A 22,492-nucleotide genomic window follows, 5' to 3' on the forward strand; every position below is an offset into this window, starting at 1 on the left:
TTAAGTTGTTTGTATTTGATGCTGGTCATAACTTGAGGGTCCATTGTATTTAAGAAAACCATGAAAATTGTCTTTTCTTAACTACTTCCCAAATCTGCTTTTATAATTTTAAATAAAATATATGAATATTAGTTGTATAAAGCCAAAGATTTTTAAAAATGCTTTTCTGGAAAATATAATGATACTTTTAGGTAGTACTAATGAAAACAGACATATTTATTAAGGCCCAAGAATATACTTTTGTGTTCTTTCATTATAAACACTTTAAACCATGCTTCTAAAGAATTTTATATATTGAAAAATTATGCACAGTGCTCCATCCATTAAAAGGAAAAGCTGTACTAAGCTCCATGAAAATGCAGTTAAATGATTGTATGAGAATAAAAAGGAAAAGTCCTTAAAAATAGAAATCATAATGTTTCTCTCAATATAATATTATATATTAATCATACATTTAATGAATATTTACGATGATTTGGGGCGAGCTCACTGTTTTATTGTTTCCATATGCTTAAGAACAATATAGAATTTAATTGTAATTCTAGAAAAGATTATCCAAATGGTAAACTTTATAAAACATTGAAATATAGATAATTAAGACTTACCTCTATTTCTTTTCTTAATTTTTCATGTGTTTTTTTTTCTTCTTTAAGAAAATAAGTTGTTTCAATGATAGATTCTTTTATGGTTGCAATCTTATTCTTTAGCTTTGAAATATCTTCCTATATGTTTATAAAATTTAAAATATACAAGTCAAAAAAGAATGGGCAATATAAAATCCAAGATTTTCAGTGTTTCCATAATTTAAGAAAACTAGCCATATCAAAACTTAATTTTGATAAGTAAGATTAAAATATAACTTGTACAGGTATACAAGATAAATAACTATTATTTGAATTATTAGATTTGAAAGTACTGTACCTAAAAAAAAACAAGACATAAAGGAAAGTGGTAGTTATGAACTTATGATGCAATTGCCTGGCAATAGTGCAGAGGATATTTTTTAAGTCTCTAGCAAGAAATGGTAAATATTTTAATTTTGTATCTGCTACGGTCTTCAAAAAATGATACAAGAAATACCAAGATGCTTAAGGTATAATGATTAATTCAGATTGCTTGCATAATAACACTAAGCAGACTACACTAATTGGAATTGGTCTGGATCAATTAGCACAGAAGCTAGAGCCTCAACATTGGTAAATTACATGTTCTTCAAATTAACTGATCTGTCTGATCATATAGCTTTATAAATCCACAGGGGACTTGTAAAATCTTCCTTAACACCTTTGCACATTTGGGATAGCTATAACATACCTCATGTACTTAACCCAGTTTTTGAAAACTGAATATAATAGAATAGTTATGGGTATTTTATTAACTTAATGAAGAATTTACTGTTTAATATTTGTACTTACAAAAAAAAGTAACAGAAAAAATTTTGTTAAGTAATAATTCATACCTGAGTTTGTGTTATTCTGTTTCTTACTGGATTTTGGAGGTCTTGCCCAAGTTCTTCTTTCACTGTCTTTAGTTTTTTAATAAGATCTCGTTTTTCATAAAGTTCAGCCATAAATGACCATTTTCTTTCTATTTCCCCCAAACTATCTCTATGTGCCTTTATTTTTACATAATATGTATTATATCTTTTCATCTGTTCGCCAAAATCTTCTTGGGCTGTTGCTAGATCAAATTTAAGCTTTATATTTTCTGTATGTAGGGACTTGATTTGAATTTCCAGGCTTCTACAGTGAAGTTTGGAATTCTCAATGGCAGCATCTTGCTGATAAATCTGTCTTTCTGTTTCTTTAGTTTCTGCAGAGACTGCTGCTATTTGTTTTTCAAGTTCATGAAGTTCATTCTGTAACATATTTTAGCATTATCATTATTAATTCATAGAATTCAGCAGGAGAGGAAAGTCATTGTTTTGGTTGGTAATGCGTGTAGGAAAATAACATAAAATATATATTTATCAAATATAGCAAAATTGATGCATACAATAGAAGAAAACATGCAATAGTGTAATAACTATTTTATAATCTCAGCAGGTTCTCAGTTATAAATTTCTTATTTTTTAATATTCATCTAGTTCTAAATATTAAAATTTCATCATTTTGTTCTAACATTTTATCTGTAACAAAAGATATTTAACAATCATCTTAATGTATTAATGGTTAACAGAAGTACACATTTAAGAAAAAACATTACTTACAAAAATAAAAATCTTAAAAAGAAATATAATATGATAAAAATGTTAAAGCCTTGAGTTAAGAATCAAAAGATCTAGGTTCCAGCACCCTTAGTGCTGTTTCATAGTTTGTAATATATAATCATGTATAACAAATTTTCCCACACAAATCTCACTTTCTTCATTTGTAAAATGGACACAAAGATATCTATTTTGCCTCAGTGGGGCACTTGGCATTGCTAACTGGTACTTCCCTGTTAAAATCTAGTTTTTGCACAACTATTTTCTCACTCTTTTTAGTTATTTCTGAGTATTCTTTTTTGATCAAAATGATTCCTTCAAATATGGGACTTCCTCACAGTTCTATGCTGTAATTTCCTCTTCTGACTCTACATATACTCCTTGGGTAATCTCAACCATATTCACATTTTGAGCTATGTATTTTCTGATGATTTGTAGACTATATGTGGTTGTTGAGTTCTGCATTTGGCTAACACTAGCCCTATCAAAGTAATCATTCCAAAAATCAGGCTAGTTCTTCCTCCCTCTTTAGCCTGTGTCCAAAAATCAGACTAATCTTTTCTCCCTCCCTAGTCTTATATCAGTTACCTATTACCAGAAACACAGAATTTCAGTGACATACAATACATAGGTGTTTATTACTGACATGCTTGGGAGCAGTTGGGTTTGGCTAGGTTATTCACATTGCTAGGAACAGTGGGCACTGGCTAGTTGGTTCTGCTGATCTTGGTTGGGTTTGCTCAAGCGTCGGCAGGGGTGATTAGTCATATTTTTAAAATTGCTTTTAGAAGTAACCCGTAAGTACTCTTAAAAAGGAAAAGTATTTTCATTTAGTTCCTTCTCTAGAATTTTCTGAAAAAGAATCTAATTGTTCCAAGTGAAACAAGCAGTTTTCCATCCAGTTAACCTCATGTAAATGGCAAAATGAATACAGTAATGGTGCAGATGAGTCACTAAAGCCCTAAGCAGTTGTTATTATTATTTCCACTGAGTGAATAATAAAACTGAGGTTTTAAATGACAAAGTAACACATCTAATTAGCACTGCAATTTGATTTCAGATTTTTTAAGACAAGGTCTCACTAAGCAGTTCAGGCTGGCCTTGAACTCACTATGGAGCCCAGAAAGGCCCTGAATGTGTGGCAATCTTCCTGCCTCAGCCTCCTAAATGCTAAGATTACAAGTGTACATTAAATTTAGGAATGCTTGATCCTGCAGTCTCTAAATTTTATTTTTCTCTACTACACAAGAATATAGGTATACTATGTCTTCTAAAAATAGTTAAAATTTAAATTTAAATGTTTATATTCAATTAAAAATTTATGGGGGTTGGCTTGTTATATTGTTTAGGTTGGTTTGAACTGGGCTCACTAGGATGTCTTGTCTCTGCCTCATGTGTATCTTATGGCTCCCATAGGCTAGCATAGGAAAGTCCCTCTCCTGATGATAGCAGACGCAAAAGAGTGAAAATTCAAGGGTTTGAGTTTTTAAAACTTTTGTTTGAATCATATCTGCTAACACCCTAGCTAGTCACATGATCAAACTCAAGAGTCTAGGGGCAGAAATGTTTTCATGCATGATATGACAAAGAGTGTGTATATATAGATGGTTGAAAAATTGGGACCAAAAATACAAATTAACAAACATTTATATTCCCAAATGTAGCTAGCAGTACCACTTTCAGAGAAATCATTAATTCTTCCTTTTTCCTTATCAAACTGTTTATCAAATTCTGTAGATCCTCCCAATGAAATGATTCTGATGGATCCTTTCTTCTTTCTAGTATAGCAATTCTTATTAAGTAAATTAGATATTTAAATAACAAATAACCCTCAATTCTCTCTGCTATTATACTCATTCTCTTCAAATAGATTTGTAACATTGAAAAGAAGCCAGTGTGTAAAAAAAACACAAAACCTTCTATCCTTTTCCTAGCAGGAAACAAAAGAGGTAACTACACTGAAAAATAAAACATACTGATGAACATCTATTTTTATCTTCAGATCTGTAATGGTTGATATATCCTGTCAACTTGATAAGTCTAGAAGCTTAACTAAGTAACTCAGCAGTTCTATATCCCAGTGTGTAGAAGACATGCCCTTGCCTTTAGGATGTTGTTCATTGTGTCAATTTGAGGTTAAACAAGGTGACTCAGCAGGGGGCCAGAGTCCTTACTTTGTAAACATCCTGAGCCTGTGCAAGATGGCGGGGGTGGTGTGAGTGCCACACCCACTGGAAGTTGGGTAGCCTGTATACAATATAAGGGAGGAAAAGAGGCTTGCTCTCTCCTCCTTTTTTGCTCTTGTTGCTTTTGTTGTCTTCTACTGCCTTGAAGTGTAGCTGCTGTGCCACACCACCTGGCTTTGCAGTCAGCTGATTATGGACTGAAACCTCCACAGACTGTAAACTAATTAAATCTTTCCTTCCGTAACTTTTGTCAGGTATTTTGTCTTAGCAATGACAGAAAAGTAACCAACACAAGATCTAATATTTCAAAGGCCCACTTGACAGTTCTTTTTGATGTTTAAGAAACACCTCAACTATACATAATCAGAAAACTTAATTTATACACCAACATGTTCCTCTCCTACTCCTGATTTCAATAAGCTGCACCATTTTCCACCTGAATACTCAAAAATGCAGAAGCTATTATTTATTCTTCCCTTTCCCTTATCCCCACAATCTATTCTCCAATAAATCCTGATGATTGGGTTTACAATATAAAATATCAAATTTATTTCTGATCAGTCTTTGTAGTGTGGCCTAATTTCTGACTCATTTTCCTCCTTCTGGTCCTGCTTCTAACTACCAGTTAAGCTTCAGGTATCAGGCAGAAAACTTTTATAAAACATAAATCAGATCACGTCATTTCTCTGCTCAAGAGCCTTCAGTGGTGTCCCACTGCCATAATAATATAATTCAAACCCCAAAAGATACTTTATTGATAAGGCTGTGTATGCTCTAGTTCCTACTTTTTTACTATTTACTATCTACTTTACTATTTTCCTTAGCTGCTACTCTCCCCTTTTCTAGTACTTTTCCTGTTTATTAAATATACCCAGTTCATGCCTACCTAAAGGCATTTGTAATTATTCTATCTACCTGAAAATTTTCTGTCTCTGGCTACTCCCTTCTGGGTCTTTGTCTTTCACAACTCAATTTTATTATTATTTCTCAAAATAGTCTTCCCTGAATTAAAATTTCTGCCCACCTTCTGCCCCTACCTACTCTTTATATACATTTTTTTGTTATATTTTCTTTATAACTCATCTCTGAAATTGTTTTCTTTTTGTTTATTTCTTGATTATTTCCCCTGACTACAAAATATGCTATAACACTGCAGGGACCTCTCTGTCTTCTTCACCACCACCTTCCAAAGAATTAAGACAATTCCTGGCCCAAAGTAGGTGCTCAATAAATATTTATTAAGTGAATCAATGAATGATGCATATGGAATGGTCAGAAAAGGAACAAATATTCTGCCAGCTACATCAGGTTGATATTCAATTGATCAATACAAGAAAAGGTGACATTTCCACTAACTTGGACACCATGTCTTCTAATGTAACGGACTTACATTTTATTGCTACCTTCAGAATCTTTTTCCTTCAAACTTATACTTACTCTTATATGAGAATTATTTTTTTCTTTATTTCTTCTACTTAATTCCCTTATTGGGCCTTTCTTCTACTTCCCATTCTTTCTCTCCTTCTTATGTTTACAGATTTACTCTGGTATAATTAATGTAAACAATCGCCATATATTTTGAATTTTTTTTATTTTAGAGTAGTAGGGGGCTGGGGATTTAGTGCAGCGGCACAGCACCTGCCTGGCAAGTGCGAGGTCGTGAGTCCGATCCCTGCTACCGGAAAAAAACAACAACAACAACAAAAAAAAAAAACAAATAAAGAGAGTAGTAAATGAGAAACAAATGAAAAAATAGAACAGTAGCAGCATACCAGTATCACATAAACAAATCAAAGCAAGAACATTCAAAGTGATACATACAAAGTGATTTTTGTCTGAAGACAAATCAACAGTGGTCGTTACATTACACATCGCTATCCTCAATTACATCGCTCAGCTTACCAGATGTAAGAATGAAAGATTGCTCAAACCATTAAAGAGAATAAAAAAATAATTCTTTGATAAAACACTAGAGATAATACAGAGTTTCACTAGACAAGATGGTAGGAATTCACCCTTGTAATTCCATTGCATATCGTTACCTTCAAATCAGTTGCTCAGACCTCCAGACACAAGGATGCAAAATCGATCAGAAAATAAAAAAATGTAAGCATTAACTGTTCATTTCAATACACCATTAGACAACAGCAACACAGTAATTGCAGCTATTCATATATATATTTATATTTTGCCTTCTTTCTTTTTTTTTCTTCTTTCCCTCATCCCAACCGTTCCTTCCTTTGAGCAATTTGTTTCTCTTTCTTATCGTCTATTGCATGTTTTGAGTTTTACCTAGTCTTTCACTTTCCTACACCAAGGAGACAATATGTTTACACATGTGGGTCCGATTTATTTCACTTATGAGTATGGTCTCTAGTTGCATCCATTTACCTACAAAAGCCTTGAGTTTATCTTTTTTAATAGCTGAGTAATACTCCATTGTATAAAAATACCACATCTTCTTTATCCATTCCTCAGTGAATGGGCATCTGGGTTGTTTCCAAGATTTAGCTATAACAAATTATGCTGCTATAAACATGGGTGCACATATATTGCTGCGGTGTGATGTCTTTAACTCTTCTGGGAAAATATCCAGAAGGGGAATAGCTGGGTTAACTGGGACGTCCAATCCTAGTTTTGTGAGGAATCTCCATATTGATTTCCACAGTGGTTTCACCAATCTACACTCCCACCAGCAGTGGAGTAGGGATCCTTTCTCTCCACAGCCTCTCCAGCATTTGTTACTGGTTGATTTCTTAATGATAGCCATTCTTTCTGGGGTGAGATGGAATCTCAGTGTTGTTTTAATTTGCATTTCTCAAATGACTAATGATGTTGAACATTTTTCATATATTTATTTGCCATTAGTATTTCTTCATCTGAGAAGTGTGCATTCATCTCAGATGCTCATGTTTGGATTCGGTATTTGAATTTGGGGGGCCTGATTTTTTTTTAATTCTTTATATGTCCTAGATAGAAGTCCTTTGTCTGAGGGGCAGTTCGCTAAAATTTTTTCCCAATTCGTGGGTTTTGTTTTGACTTTATTGGTGATTTCTTTCGATGTGCAAAATATTTTCAATAAGATGAGATCCCAGTTGTTGAGTCTTTGAAGTATTTTCCATGCAGTTTGGTTTTTGTTCATGAACTCTGTGCCTACCCCAATGTCATCAAGATTTTTACCTACTTTCTCTTCCAATAAACTTAGTGTTTCTGTTTTAATATTTAGATCTTTGATCCATTTTGACATTAGTTTAGTGCATGTTGAAAGACATGGGCCTAGTTTTAGTCTTTGGCATGTGGAAAGCCAGTTTTTCCAGCACCATTTATTAAAGAGGCTATCTTCCTTGCAATGAACATGTTTGGCCCCTTTGTCGAGGATAAGGTGACTAAGTGTGTTTGTAGCTGTATCTGTATCTTCTAATATGTTCCATTGATCTTCAGGTCTGTTTTTGTTCCAGTACCATGCTGATTTTATCACAGTAACTTTGTAATATAATTTGAAGTCAGGAATTGTGATGCCTCCTGCCTTTCCTTTGTTTCCCAAGATTGCTTTAGCTATTCTGGACCTCTTCTTGTTCCAGATGAACTTTAGAAACGTTTTCTCTAGATCTGTGAGGTATACTAAAGGTATTTTAATTGGGATTGCATTGAATCTGTACAATTTTGGGAGTATGGCCCTTTTCACAATGTTGATTCTTCCTATCCATGAGCAAAGAATATCTTTCTATTTTCTGATATCCTCTTTGATCTTTCTTTTCAGAGTACTATAATTTTTACTGTATAGATCTTTTACTTCTTTTGTTACATTGATTCCTAAGTATTTCATCTTTTTGGATGCTATTGTGAAAGGTGTGATTTCCCTAATTTCTCTCTCAGTCTATTACTTTTGTACAGGAATGCTATTGTTTTCTGAGTGTTAACTTTGTATCCAGCTACACTGCTGAATTTGGTTATTAAATCCCTGAGCCTTTTGGTGAAATTTTTTGGGTCTTCTATGTAGAGTATCATGTCATGTACAAATAATGACAATTTCACTTTTTCCTTTCCTATCCTTATTTTTATTTCTGTCTCTTGTCTAATTGCTCTAGCCAATATTTCCAGAACTATATTGATTAGGACTGGTGACAGTGGACATCCTTATCTTGTTCCTGATTTAAAGTGAAAGATTTCAATTTTTGACCATTTAGTATGATGTGAGCTGTTGGTTTATCATAGATGGCTTTGATCAGCTTGAGGTAAAGGCCATTTTCCTATTTTCTGTGGGGTTTTCATCATGAATGAGTGTTGGACTTTATTGAAGGCTTTTTCTGCATCAATGGAGATGATCGTGTGATTTTTGTCTTTGGCTCTATTGACATGGTATGTTACATTAATTGGTTTGTATATATTGAACCATCCCTGCATTCCTGGGATGAATCCCACTTGGTTGTGGTGTATAATCTTCTTGATGTTTTGCTGTATTCTGTTTGCTAGCATTTTATTTGAGAAATTTGCATCTATATTCATTAGGGAAATTGGCCTGTACTTCTCTTTTTTGGTTGTGTCTTTCTCTGGTTTTGGTATCAGGATAATACTTGCCTCCAGGAATGAGTTGGGGAGAATTCCTTCCCTTTCAATTTCATTAAAGAGTTTAAGAAGTATCGATGTTAAATCTTCCCTAAATTGCTTGTAAATTTCAGCTGTGAATCCATCAGTACCACAGCTTTTCGTCATTGGCAAGGTTTTCTGTGTGTGTGTGGGGGGGGGGGTTTCCAGTACCGGGAATCAAATTCACAACCTTGCGTTTCCCAGGCAGGCGCTATGCCACTGAGCTAAACCCCCAGCCCCGTTGGCAAGTTTTTAATTATATTCTCAATTTCACTGGCTGATATTGAGTTATTCAGGATTTTTATATCTTCATTCAGCTTTGGTAATTCATATGTATCTAAAAATCTGTCCATTTTCTCTGTGTTTTCCATCTTATGAGAGTAAAGATTTTCAAAGTAGGTATTGATGACCTTCTGAATTTCTTCAGAATCTGTAATGATTTCATCCCTTTCATTCCTTATTGCATTTATTTCAGTTTTTTCTTTCCTTTTCTTGATAAGGTTGGCTAGAGGTTTATCTATTTTATTTATTCTTTCAAAGAACCAATGCTTTGATTCATTAATTCTTTGTATTTTGTTTTTTAGTCTCCATTGCATTAATTTCTGCTCTGAGCTTCATAATTTCCTGCCTTCTTTGAGCTCTGGGTTTGACTTGCTCTTCTTTTTCTAGGAACTTGAGGTACAGCATAAGATTGTGTATTTGTGCTTGTTCTGTTTTCCTGAGGTGGGAGTTCACTGCTATAAATTTCCCTCTGAGGACTGCTTTCACTGCTTTCCACAGGTTCCTGTAGATTGTATGTACATTTTCATTTGATTGTAAGTAGCGTTTAATCTCTATTTTGATTTCATCTGTGACCCATTGGTTGTTCAGGAGGATGTTATTTAATATCCAACTGTGTATGGAGTTTTTGTGTCTTCTTTTGTCATTAATTTCCAATTTCATTGCACTATGGTCTGATAGTATACATGGGATAATTTCAGTTCCTTTGCATTTACTTCAACATGTTCTATGTACTAGCATATGGTCTATTTTAGAAAATGTCCCATGTGCAGCTGAGAAGAAAATGTATTCTGATGCTGTTGGGTGTAACACTCTGTAAAGGTCTACTAAATCCATATGTTCACATGTTTGGTTAAGTTCTGTTATTTCTTTCCCAATTTTTTGTCTAGTGGATCTATCTCTTGGTGACAATGGTGTGTTAAAGTCCCCTGTTATGATTGTGTTGCTACTTATTTCATTTTTCATGTCTGTTAAAATTGGTCTTATATAGGTGGGTGCTCCTATATTTGGTGCATAGATGTTTATGATTGTTATCTCTTCCTCTTGAAGCTCCCCCCTCACAAGTATGTAGTGACCTTCTTTATCTCTTTTGATTGTTCTTGGTTTGCAGTTCACATTGTCTACAAACACAATAGCTACAAGTGCTTTTTTCTGGGTTCCTGTTGCATGGAGTATTGTTTTCCATCCTTTAATTATCAATCTATGAATTTCCTTTTGAGTTAAATGTATTTCTAACACACAGCATATAGTTGGATTTTGTTTCTTGATCCACTCTGCAAGTCTGCTTCTCTTGGTTCATGCATTGAGACCATTTCTATTGATGGTTATAACTAATATGTACTGGCTTATCTTTGTCATGTTATGTTCCTGCTGTTGGATCCTCCTTTTTCCCTCCATTTAATTGCTTGCTCTGCTTGGTGGTTCCTTTCTGTTGTTGTTCTGGAAGTTGGAGTCTGTTTTATCTCTTTCTCGAATATCTTTTAATACTCTGTAGGATTGGTTTGGTGCTCATGAATTTCTTCAGCTGTTCTTTATCATGAAAATATTTTATTTCTCCATTAAATTTGAAAGATAGTTTTGCAGGGTACATCAATGTGGGTTGGAAGCTGTTTTCTTTCAGTACCTGAAATACTTCACTCCAAGCTCTTCTTGCCTTGATTGTTCGTGTTGAGAAGTCTGCCATGATTCTGATAGGCTTTCCTTTATAGGGGATCTGTTTCTTTTCTCTAATACCTTTTCATATTCTGATCTTTTGTTGAGTTTCTGGGATCTTTATCACTATAAGTCTGGGTACTGATTTATTTTGGTTAAGATTAACTGGAGTTCTATATGCTTCACTTATCTGGTCTGATGCTTTTTCCATGCCTGGGAAATTTTCTGCTATTATTTCTACAAATAGACTTTTTTATGTCATTTGTGTTGACACCTGCTATTTCATTAATACCTATTAATCTGACATTGTTTTTGTTTGCCTCATCTTGCAGTTGTTGAATTGATATTTCCTAGTTCCTTGTTTTTAAGAGATCCGTCCTTTCATGTTCATTAGTGGCAATGCTGTCTTCAAGGTCTGAAAGTCTATCTTCAACTTCATTCAGGCCATTTTGTAAGCTTTCAATGAAATTCTTAATTTCCTGGATATCTGTTTGTATCTGTTTCATACCTTCTAGTTCTTTTCTATATTGTTGCCTGAAGGTTTCCATGAGTTGGCTATGCTCTTCTATTTTCTTGTCAATGTCATCTTTGGATATGCTGAACATTTCTTTCATTACTGTTGTCATGTCTTTTTTTACCTGAGACATTATTTCTGCTCTGATGTCTTCTATGACCTGATGGAGTTGTTTCTTTACCTCAGTTGCTATCGTTTCAGAAATTTCAGGTGTATGACTTCCAGGCTCTTCTGTGTTGACGAATCCTGGACCTGTTTTAGGTGGTGTGGAGGTCTGGGATTGCATTTTGCTCCTTCGTTTTGTCATTTTTGAAGATCCAGAGGCTCCCTGAAGTGAAGCCTCACTCTCCTGATTGTGTATGAGTAGTAGAGTGAGAGTCTGAAGATCCCCAGTGCTCAGTGCAGCTCCTGCACTGGTGAGTGGTGGCAAGATGGGGTCCCAGATGCTCCCGAACTTTCTTGCATTCAGTTGGCTTCCAGGCATGTGTGGGAATGGGAGAGAGGCTTACCAGTGTTCCTGAGACTGTCTGGGGTTTGGCCCAGCTTCCACAAGAATAGGGGGAATGCAGGTTGTGTTCACCAAGGCTTCAGCTATTGCCCAGGACAGAGCTTGCTTCCCACACTGGAATGGTAGGGGTGAGGGTGGACTCCCCAAGGCTGTTGACTCTGTCCAGGTCTCAGCTGAGCTCCCAGGGGGGGGTTTGAGTTGTTCTGGCAGTGACCACCAAGGCCTCAGAAGTAGTCCAGAGATCCAAGTGCCTCACACACTAGTGGAGGAGGCACCAGAGTGGTTCACTGGGGTTCCTAAAGGTTCCTGGCACTCAGCCCAGGCCCAAACACACTATTGGTGTGCTGAGTAGTCATTGAGGCCCATGAGGGTGCCCAGGGTTCCACCTGTCTTCCACACTGGTCAGGGAGGCACCACCTCAACTCAGTGGGCTTCATGAAGATGTCAGGGATTCCTCCCAGCCCCAGCAGACCTATATTTTGAAATTTGATGAGTTTTGACATTCTTTTATATCCATGAGGCCATCACCATAATTAAGATGATAAACACATTCATTATTCACAAATGTTTCCTCCTGATACTTTGTAATCAGTCTTTCCTATCACTCCATTCCTATACCACAAGTGATCTGCTTTCCATCGCCAGAGGTTAGTTTGATTTTTAAGAATTTTTATAGGCTACTCTACAGATGCACCACAGCAAACAACATGGCAATGCCTGAAGAAAGTGGTAGGCGCAGAAAGAAAAGCTACAAAAGGAAAGCCACTATGGAAGAGCCTCAAGAGACTGTATTCATTGGTAGGGGCAATGGAAGATAGGGTCTGACCGAGAAAGCAACTATCTTCCCCTCAGGGTTCAGCATTTCGGAGATTAGAGAACAAGCAGCATCAATAAATAATGTTCATGCAATGAAAATGCAGTGAGGGAAGGAACAGTTGATTGCTAAGAAAAACTTAAAAAGAGAGAAGCCCTTGGTGATAAGGCTCCACCAAAACTTGTACCCAAGACTTCTGACAACCAAGGAGTCTATGATGAAACCACAGTAGACCCTAATGATGAAGAGATTGCTAATAATGAAGCTACTGATAAACTTGCTCCTTACTTCAACACTCCCAAGATTTTCATCACATCAGATAGATCTCATGTAAAAACAGGAAGACTCTGACAAGAGTTCTCAACAGTTACACCCAATTCACATGTTTACTATAGAAGAGGACTTGCTGTGAAAAAAAATTATTTTTGATGCATCTTAAAGATATCTCACAGATTTAATCATGATTAATGAAGATCATAAAACACCAAATTATTCTGAATCACTTGCCAAATGGTCCAATTGCACATTTTGAGCAGTGTTCATCTTTGAAAAGAAATTAAGAGAAGGGTCAAGGACCCCACAGAACATATAAGGCAGAATAGGTAGAACTCTTGAAGACATACTTACAGCCAAAGACTTCAACAAAACTCTGATCACACAGGAAATATTACAAAGAATCAACAACTGAGATCTCATTAAAAAGCTTTTGCACAGCAAAAGAAATCACCAACAGAGAGAAAAGAAAACACACTGAGTGGGAAAAAAATTTAGCAAGTTGTTCTGCAGACAAAAAATCACCACTATCTAGAACATATAAAGAACTGAAAAAATATCAGACTCCCAAATTTAAATACCCAATCCGAAAATGGGCATTTTCGCAGATGAAGAAGCATAAATGGCAAATAAATACATCAAAAAAATTTTCAACATTACTGGTTATTAGACAGATGCAAATTAAAACAATGAGATTGAGATTCCACCTCACCCCAGAAAGAATGGCTATTATTAAGAAATCAACCAATAACAAATGCTGGTGGGGTTGTGGGTGGAAAAGGAACACTTCTCCACTGTTAGTGGGAGTGTAAACTGGTGCAACCACTATTGAAATGAATGTAGATATTCCTCAAAAAACTAGAATGAGAGATGCCATTTGACTCAGCTATTCTCCTTCTTGGTATCTTCCCCAAATAATCAAAAGCATCATAACACAGAGATACATAAACATCTGTGTTTATAGCAGCACAGTTTATAACAGCTAAATCTTGGAAACTACCCAAATGCCCATCAACCAATGAATGAATAAAGAAGATATGGTTTTCCTATATAATGTAGTACTACTCAGCCATAGAGAAGGATAAACTTGAGACATTTCAAGATAAGTGGATGCACCTTGAGAACATACTCTTAAGTGAAATAAATGCCACACTTGTAAATATCACATTGTCTCTCTACCGTGAGAAACTGAAAGTGTAAGTAAGTATCAAAATGTATAACAGATATTGTGAAATAGGAATAAATTGTTCAAAATGGAAGGGGAATGAGGGAGAGAGGAGAGGGAAAGGAAGAAAAGGAAAAGAAAAAATGAGAAAAGTATAAAATAGAAACAAAGCTTTATAAATAAGGAGGGGAAGAGGGGTTGAAGGGAGGGGAGAGGAATGGGAAAAAAGAGGAATCAAGATATATCATGTACAGGTACAAATTACTTATGATGAATGTGATCATTATGTACATCTAAATTGTACCAATAAACTTAATTAAAAATAGAATCCAAATCTCATAACATGACATTCATTATAAATCCCATTAGATTGACTAGAGCCTTCCAAAAGAAGTCAGAGACAATTCAAGTCTGTAGGTAAAATTTTACAGATATCTCTGCACTTTCCAAAGCAAGCTTCAGAATTCCATTACATAGAAATAATTTAGATATATATGGAATCATATATGTATATATGGAATCATACATACATATATATGGAATCACATACTCTTTCTAGTTTCACCTCTTTCAGTTAGCATAGTTATTTTGAGATTCATGTTGCAGAATTTTTTATTGCTGCATAGTATTACATTGTATATACTATATTTTGTTTATCTGTTCATCTTCTCTGGGGAAATACCTAAAAGTTAAATGGCTGGGTTACATGGTAAGGATATATTTAACTTTTTAAGAAAGTATAAGCCAGTTTCCCATGACTTTGTCATTTTATACTCTACCTAACAAATCCTGCTCATTCCAGGTTCTGTCGCTACAGCAGCACTTGGTATGGCCAGTCTTCTTAAATTCAGCCATTCTAATGGGTTAGGTATATATATACACACTCACATAGCACAAATACATTGTCAACTATGTTATCAAGTATTTTCTCCCAACCTATGACAATTCAAATGCCCACAGGGGACCAACAAGGATACCTTTTATTTTCATAACAGGGAATTTTGAAGAGCAACTTTAAATTTTTTAAATGAAATCAATTTTTAAAAATATTTTGTGTTCAATTAAAGAAACCACTGACAAAATCAACATCATTAATCTTGTATCCTGTTCTAAATCTTACATTTAGTTATATGATTTATTTTGAGTTAATTTTTTATATGGTACATAATAAATTTTTATTGTTATTCTTTGTATTTTTTCTTCCTCCTCCCCCTAGTATTTTTTTTTCATGGTTTCCAATTGTTTCTCTACCATCTGTGGAAAAGATTATCTTTTTCCAATGAAATGCCTTAGCATTTCTTCAAAAACCAATTGATATGAGTGTGGCCATTTCTGGATACTTAAATGTTGTGGCATGGATCTAGATGTCTACTTTTAGGCCATATGATATCTATTACTTGATATCATCTTGATTACTGTACTCTATAATATTAAGATCAGATAGTGTGGCATCACGGAAAGATCTGGTCTTTATCCCCATACCCCCGTACAGACTTCCTAAAACCCTTGGAATTTCCTAAATGATGAGTGATAGGAACAGCTTTTGTTCTAATGTGGTGACTCTTGATTTATTCCTAGAAAGCTTCAGCATAGGGGATTGTTGTCTCAAAAACTAAACCTTGATTGAAATAGCACATCTCTACCCCAACTTCTTGGAGGGGAGAGGGGCTAGGAGTTAATAATCAGTCATGTGTACTTAATAAGAATTTCCTAAAAACTCTTAGCCTAAAGAACTTCCGGGTTGGTAAATATTTTGAGGTACTGGGACAGTGGAGTGCCTAGCAGAGTTATATATGCCCCCTATGTACTCTATACTTTGCCCTATGTATTATCTTCCTTTGTCTGTTCTTGAGTTGTATTCTTCATAATAACCTTGTGTATGTTTATTATGTGTGTATGTTTATTATAAACTTTATGTTTATTATGAAGTTGTAAACTTCATAATGAACTTCATAATAAACTTCATAATAAACTTGTGCTTTACTGTGTTTTATGAGTGACTTTATCAAATTATTAAACCTTGGGTGAGGGGGCATGGAAATCCCAGATTTATAGTCAGCTGATCAGACATATGAGTAATCTGGGACTTGTAACTGATATTGGAACTGGGGTGGTCTTGTGGGACTGAGTTCTGTAACTTCTGAGATTGGATGTTAATTCCAGGTAGTCAGTGTCAGAACAGAATTGAACTCTTAGACACCCAGTTGGTGTTCAGAAAATCAGAAAATTATTTGTTAGTATTAGAAAACAAGTAATATAAGTCTTCCAATATTGCTCTTCTTCAAAATTGTTTAACTGTTGTAGGTCCTGTATATGTCCATATAACTTCTAGAATCAGCTTCAATTACTCCAAGAAAAGGCCACAGGGTTTTTAGGATTGCTTTTCATTTATAGATAAAAATTGGGAGAAATGACATATTCATAATACTGAGTATTCTGACTCATGAAAATGGTGTTTCCATTTATTTAAACTTCAATTTTCTTTATTAATATTCTGCATTTTCAACATAAGATCTTACAGACCTCTTAAATTTGTTATTAAGTATTACATAGTTCTGGTGCTACTGTAAATTATATTGCCTTAAATTTTTAAATTTCTGATTGTCTCTTGCCAATATATAGAAATACAATAAATTTTTATATATTAATCTTTTTTTTGTTTGTTTGTTTTTTGTTTTTCTCCGGTACCGGGAACCGAACTCATGACCTTGCGCTTGCCAGGCAGGCGCTTTTGCCGCTGAGCTAAATCCCCAGCCCCTTTATATATTAATCTTATATTCAGCAACTTATTTAACACACTTATTAGTCATAACTTTTTTTTGTTTTGTTTTTTTTTTCCGGTACCAGGAATCGAACTCACGACCTTGCACTTGCCAGGCAGGTGCTGTGCCACTGAGCTAAATCCCCAGCCCCCCATAACTTTTTTGTAAATTCTGTAGTTCTCTAATCCTTCCATGGGTGAATAAAAATAGGTTTACTTCTTCATTTCTCATCTGGATACATTTTATTTCTTTTTCTTGCATGAGTGTACTGAGTTGAACTGGCAGTATCATCTTATTAAGCAAACATCCTTGTTTTTGTTTCTTATCTTAGGAGAGAAACATTCAGTATTTCAACATTAGGTATGCAGTTGGCTGTAGGAGTTATGTATTTTTTTAGATTAAGTAAATAGTCCCCTTCTATTCCTAATTGGCAGAAATTTTTGTCATAAATCCATATTGGACTATAAAAAGTGATTTTATGATCTAGAACCTCATATAACATAAATTTCTTAAATTTTTCACTTACTTCATGCTTAAAACTTATTAAAAGACACACTACTCTTAGAATACAGTCCAAATTTCTTATCATGGTGAATATCTTCTACCACTTCTAAAAAACATACTCTATGATACACCATAAGCAAATTATGGTTCTGTGAGTGTGACAATGCAATCTTAGGCTTCTGTGAAATTTCTCATTTTATTTATCTGGTATAACAAGCTCCTCATCACCTAACCACTAAGTGTGTCTCAAATACCCAATTATTCAGATGAACTCCAGCTATCCTTTAAAATTCAACGTTGAAACAATCCTTCTTTTGTGATCACTCCTTCTTCAGTCTTCAATTTGTGTTGGGTTCATGTTTCTATGTTCAAAGTACTATTCTGCATGTAACTATTTCTTTGTATCCTTTGTATGATAAGCAATCCATGTGTAAGTAGAATATTTACATTTTTATTTTTTATTTTAAAAATAAAATGAAAATGTTAACAGACAACCATTTACAAAATAGCAAAAGAACAGTACAAACAATACAGAGATACAAACAATACAGAGATACAAACAAAGTGGTAGGAAATTAACAGTGCTTGTTGTATTACATATTGATATCTTCAAAGTGGTTTCTCATGAAAACAAATAGAGACATGCAATATTGACCAATCAAGGACTCATTAACTTTTTCTTTCAGCAAAGAAATAGAAGATAGTAGATCAAGTACGTTAATTATTCTGTATATACATACATACATACAAAATTTCTCCTTCTTTCCCTTCTCTTTTCGCACATCCCAGTTGCTCTTTACCCTTGTTTTCCTATCATTTCACAATGTCTATCAAACCTCCAAGTTTTTATTAACTCTTTCAGGTCTCACACTAGTGAGATGATGCGGTGCCTGCACATGCAGGTCTGATTTATTTCACTTATGAGTATGGTCTCTAGTTGTGACCATTTACCTGTGAAAGCCTTGGGTTTATCTTTCTTTATAGCTGAGTAATATTCCATTATATAAAAGTACCACAATTTTCTTATCCACTCCTCAGTGGATGGACATTTGGGATGCTTCCACAGTTTAGCAATTACAAATTGTGCTGCTATGAACATAGGTGCACATATATCACTGTGATATGATGTTTAGAGATCATCTGTGAAAATACCCAGCAGGGGAATAGTTGGGTTGAATAGGACCTCTAGTCCTAGTTTTCTGAGGAATCTCCAAACTGATTTCCACAGTGGTTTCACCAGTCTGCCTTCCCACCAGCAGTGCAGAAGTGTTCCTGTTTCTCCACAGCCTCATCAGCACTTGTTATTGGTTGATTTCTTAATGCTAGCCATTCTTACCGGGGTAAGGTGGAATCTCAGTGTTGTTTTAATTTGCATTTCTCGAATGACTAATGATGTTGAACATTTTCTCATGTATTTATTTTCCATTAGTATCTCCTTGTCTGAGAAGTCTGTATTCATCTCAGATGCCCATTTTTGGATTGGGTCTTTGAATTTGGGGGGGCTGATGTTTTTTAATTCTTTATATGTTCTACATAGAAGCCCTCTGTTTGAGGGAGAGTCAACTAAAATTTTTTCCCAGTTTGTGGGTTTTCTTTTCACTCTGCTGGTGGTTTCTTTAGATGTGCAGAAACTTTTCAGTAGGATGAGATCCCAGTTGTTGATTCTTTGAAGCTTTTCACGAGCAGTTTGGTTTTTTTTCATGAACTCTCTGCCTATCCCTATGTCTTCAAGGTTTTTACCTGCTTTCTCTTCCAATAGATTCAGTGTTTCTGTTTTAATATTGAGACCTGTGAACCATTTTGAGCTGAGTTTGGTGCATGGTGATAGACTTGAGTCTATTTTCAGTCTTTGGCAGGTAGCAAGCCACTTTCTCCAGGACCATTTATTCAAGAGGCTATCATTCTTCCAGTGAGTTTCTTTGGCCCCTTTATCAAAGATGAGGTGGCTGAGTGTGGCTTTGGTTGTGTCTGTTTCTTCCAGTCTGTTCCATTGATCCTCAGGCCTGTTTTTTAGCCAGTACCATGTGATTTTATTACAGTAGCTTTGTAGTATAATTTCAGGTCAGGGATTGTGATTCCACCTGACTTGTCCTTGTTGCCCAGGATTGCTTTTGCTATTCTGGGTCTCTTCTGGTTCCAGATGAATTTAAGGCACGTTTTCTCAAGATCTGTGGGGTATGCTAATGGTAGTTGAATGGGAATTGCGCTGAATCTGTACAGCAGTTTAGGGAGTATGGCCATTTTCACAATGTTGGCTCTTCCTATCCATGAGCAAGGAATATTTTTCCACTTACTGAAATCTTCTTTGATCTCTTTTTTCAGAATACTAGTTTTCACTGAATAGATCTTTTACTTCTTTTGTTAGATTGATTCCTAAATATTTCAATTTCTTGGATGTTATTGTGAAAGGTATGGTTTCCTTAATTTCTCTCTCAGTCTGTTTGTTGTTTGTGTATAGGAATGCTATCACTTTTTTGGGTGTTGACTTTGTATCCAGCTACACTGCTGAATTTGGTGATTAATTCAAGGAGTCTTCTTGTGGAGTCTTCCATGTAAAGTACCTTGTCACCTGCAAATAGTGAGAGTTTTACTTCTTCCTTTCCTATTGTTATTCCTTTTATTTCTCTCTCTTGTCTAATTGCTCTGGCTAATGGTTCCAGAAGTATGTTGAACAGGAGTGGTGACAGCAGGCATCCTTGTCTTCTTCCTGATTTTAAAGTAAAACCTTTCAGTTTTTGTCCATTTAGTATGATGTTGGCTGTTGGATTGTCATAGATGGCTTTGATCAGGTTAAGGTAAAGACCATCTATTCCTATTTTCTGTAGAGTTTTTATCATGAATGGCATGTTGGACATTGTCAAAAGTTTTTTCTGCATCTGTTGAGATGATCGTGTGGTTTTGTCTTTGGCTCCATTGATATGGTGTATAATACTTATAGATTTGCGAATATTGAACCAACCCTGCATTCCTGGAATGAATCTGAGTTGCTCATGATGTATGATTTTCTTGATGATTTGATGCATTCTATTTGCTAGTATTGTATTGAGTATCTTTGCATCTATATTCATTAGGGAGATTGGTCTGTAGTTCTTTTTCTTGGTTGGGTCTTTCTCTGGTTTTGGTATCAGTATGATACTTGCCTCCAGAAGTGAGTTAGGGAGAATTGCTTCCTTTTCAATTTCATTGAAGAGTTTGAGGAGTGTTGGTATTAAATCTCTGAATTTCTTGTAAAATTCTGCTGTGAATCCATCAGGGTCTTGGCTTTTCTTTGTCGGTAGGTTTTTAACCACAGTTTCAATTGTAAGTAGAATATTTAATAAAAAGCTTAACAGAACAGAGGATCTCAAAGTAAGTGAAACAATATCTGTGAAACCCTTTGAAGACTGCGTTTTACAGAAAATTACAGAAATCTAAGGCATTATTAGTTATTATATTCTATTGCATAAAAGACTCAATAAAATGAATAACATAATGCAGATATTTATAAGAAACCCTTATTAAAACATTAATACCTTATTTATAAAATTATGAGTTACTAGTTATCAGTAAGCTTATTACCACATTTATAAAATTATTATACATCTGCTGATACATTGATAACTAAATCCAATGTCAAAAACAGGCCCTATACTGTCCACCAGGGCTGATTAAAAGATACCTTACATATATTTACAAATTCACTCATTTAATGGTCATAAAAATCTTTGAGGCAGTTCCTATCATACCTGTTTTACAACTGACGAAACAGAGGCATAGAAAAATTCAACTGCAGAGAGAAAACTAGCAAATCTGGCCTTCCAAATAAGGTAGTTCAGCCCTAGAGCCTCTTTTCATTTCTATAATCTATCTAATAGCAACTTTTGCAAAACACAAATAGTTTCCATTTTCACATCTTTAGTCACTTTCGCAGAATACAGTTGTATCTAATTATGCTGCATCCAAAGACTAGGAATGGCTCCCATGTTCTTTTTGGTGAGATTATGAATATATTATAAAAGTGATGAAATAGAAAAGAAGCAACTTGCATGTTCACTGATAACTAGTAACTCACAGGCCATAACTTTCATGGTTTACAATACAATCTTCCTTGAGTCAACACTTTAGAGAAAACCTATCAAATAGAAATGAATTTAAAATGATTCTATGTGATGTGTGTTTCATATACTTATACTGCAGTTGAGAATAACATTGTTGAATATTTATATTGTATTGGGGGTGTAAAATGTTTCATAAGCCTGGAATATTCACATAGTCTTTACTTAGGGAGAAGAGAAGAATTGAGAGTATTCATTTAAAATTTACCTTCTCAATATTAAGTATTCTTAATAATTTCTTTATCATTAATTAAGTTTTAAAGCAATGACATTTAAAAATATATGAAATAAGTTACCTGTAAATGGAACAGGGCTGTTTTGTTTTTTTCTATCTCTGATGTTTGTGATTGTTGTTGCTTTGCAACTTGCTCTACAGCATCAGTTAATGATGTTTCTTGCTTACAAACAGCTAGATAAAATAAAGTATAAAATTAAATACAGATATTTTAAGGTATGCTTGTTTACACAAAATCACGATAAACTTGATACTTTTCTTCTTATAAACAAACTAAATTTAGAATTGTTAATCTTGTCATGCTGACTCTAAATAAAACGAAAGTCAAAGGTAAAAATGAGAGGCTATTCAGAGTTGTCTACTGCAATGTTATACCTGTTCCTTTAAAGAAGAGTGTATTTTTATTGTCCTAATTTTTTGTCCAGACTACTTATACCTAGACTATAATTATACCACAACTATAACAACTTAATAGCATTTACAGTTGACCTATTTTCATTATAGTCTTATATTTTCATGTTGTGCCTTTTGCAAGCACTTTATATGTTTCTTCCTGGTGAAATGTAACTACTTCCTTCTATTCTAATTTGCTATTAATTTTAACAAAATTATCCTTTCATACTTCTATTTTTTTGTATTATTTTAATTAATCCTTAAGATTATTACCTTCTTTAAGAACTGCATCATTCTTCCTTTCTTTGTTGCCTGACAT

At 34.6% G+C, this 22,492-nt stretch overlaps 1 protein-coding gene across 1 annotated transcript in view; it reads right to left on the minus strand.

Annotated features, from left to right (window-relative positions):
• The window catches only part of Ccdc122 (coiled-coil domain containing 122), a 29,435-nt gene extending 6,943 nt beyond the window's left edge, over window positions 1-22,492 (minus strand). Inside the window, exons 1-4 of the mRNA XM_005409072.1 lie at window positions 22,447-22,492; window positions 21,842-21,954; window positions 1,460-1,858; window positions 606-722 (exon numbers count right to left, since the gene is read on the minus strand). Coding sequence (XP_005409129.1) covers window positions 606-722; window positions 1,460-1,858; window positions 21,842-21,954; window positions 22,447-22,492 — 675 coding nt within the window. The remainder of the gene's footprint in view (window positions 1-605; window positions 723-1,459; window positions 1,859-21,841; window positions 21,955-22,446) is intronic.

Source organism: Chinchilla lanigera, unplaced genomic scaffold (genome assembly GCF_000276665.1).
Source record: "Chinchilla lanigera isolate Chin_1 unplaced genomic scaffold, ChiLan1.0 scaffold00117, whole genome shotgun sequence".
Lineage (NCBI taxonomy): Eukaryota > Metazoa > Chordata > Mammalia > Rodentia > Chinchillidae > Chinchilla > Chinchilla lanigera.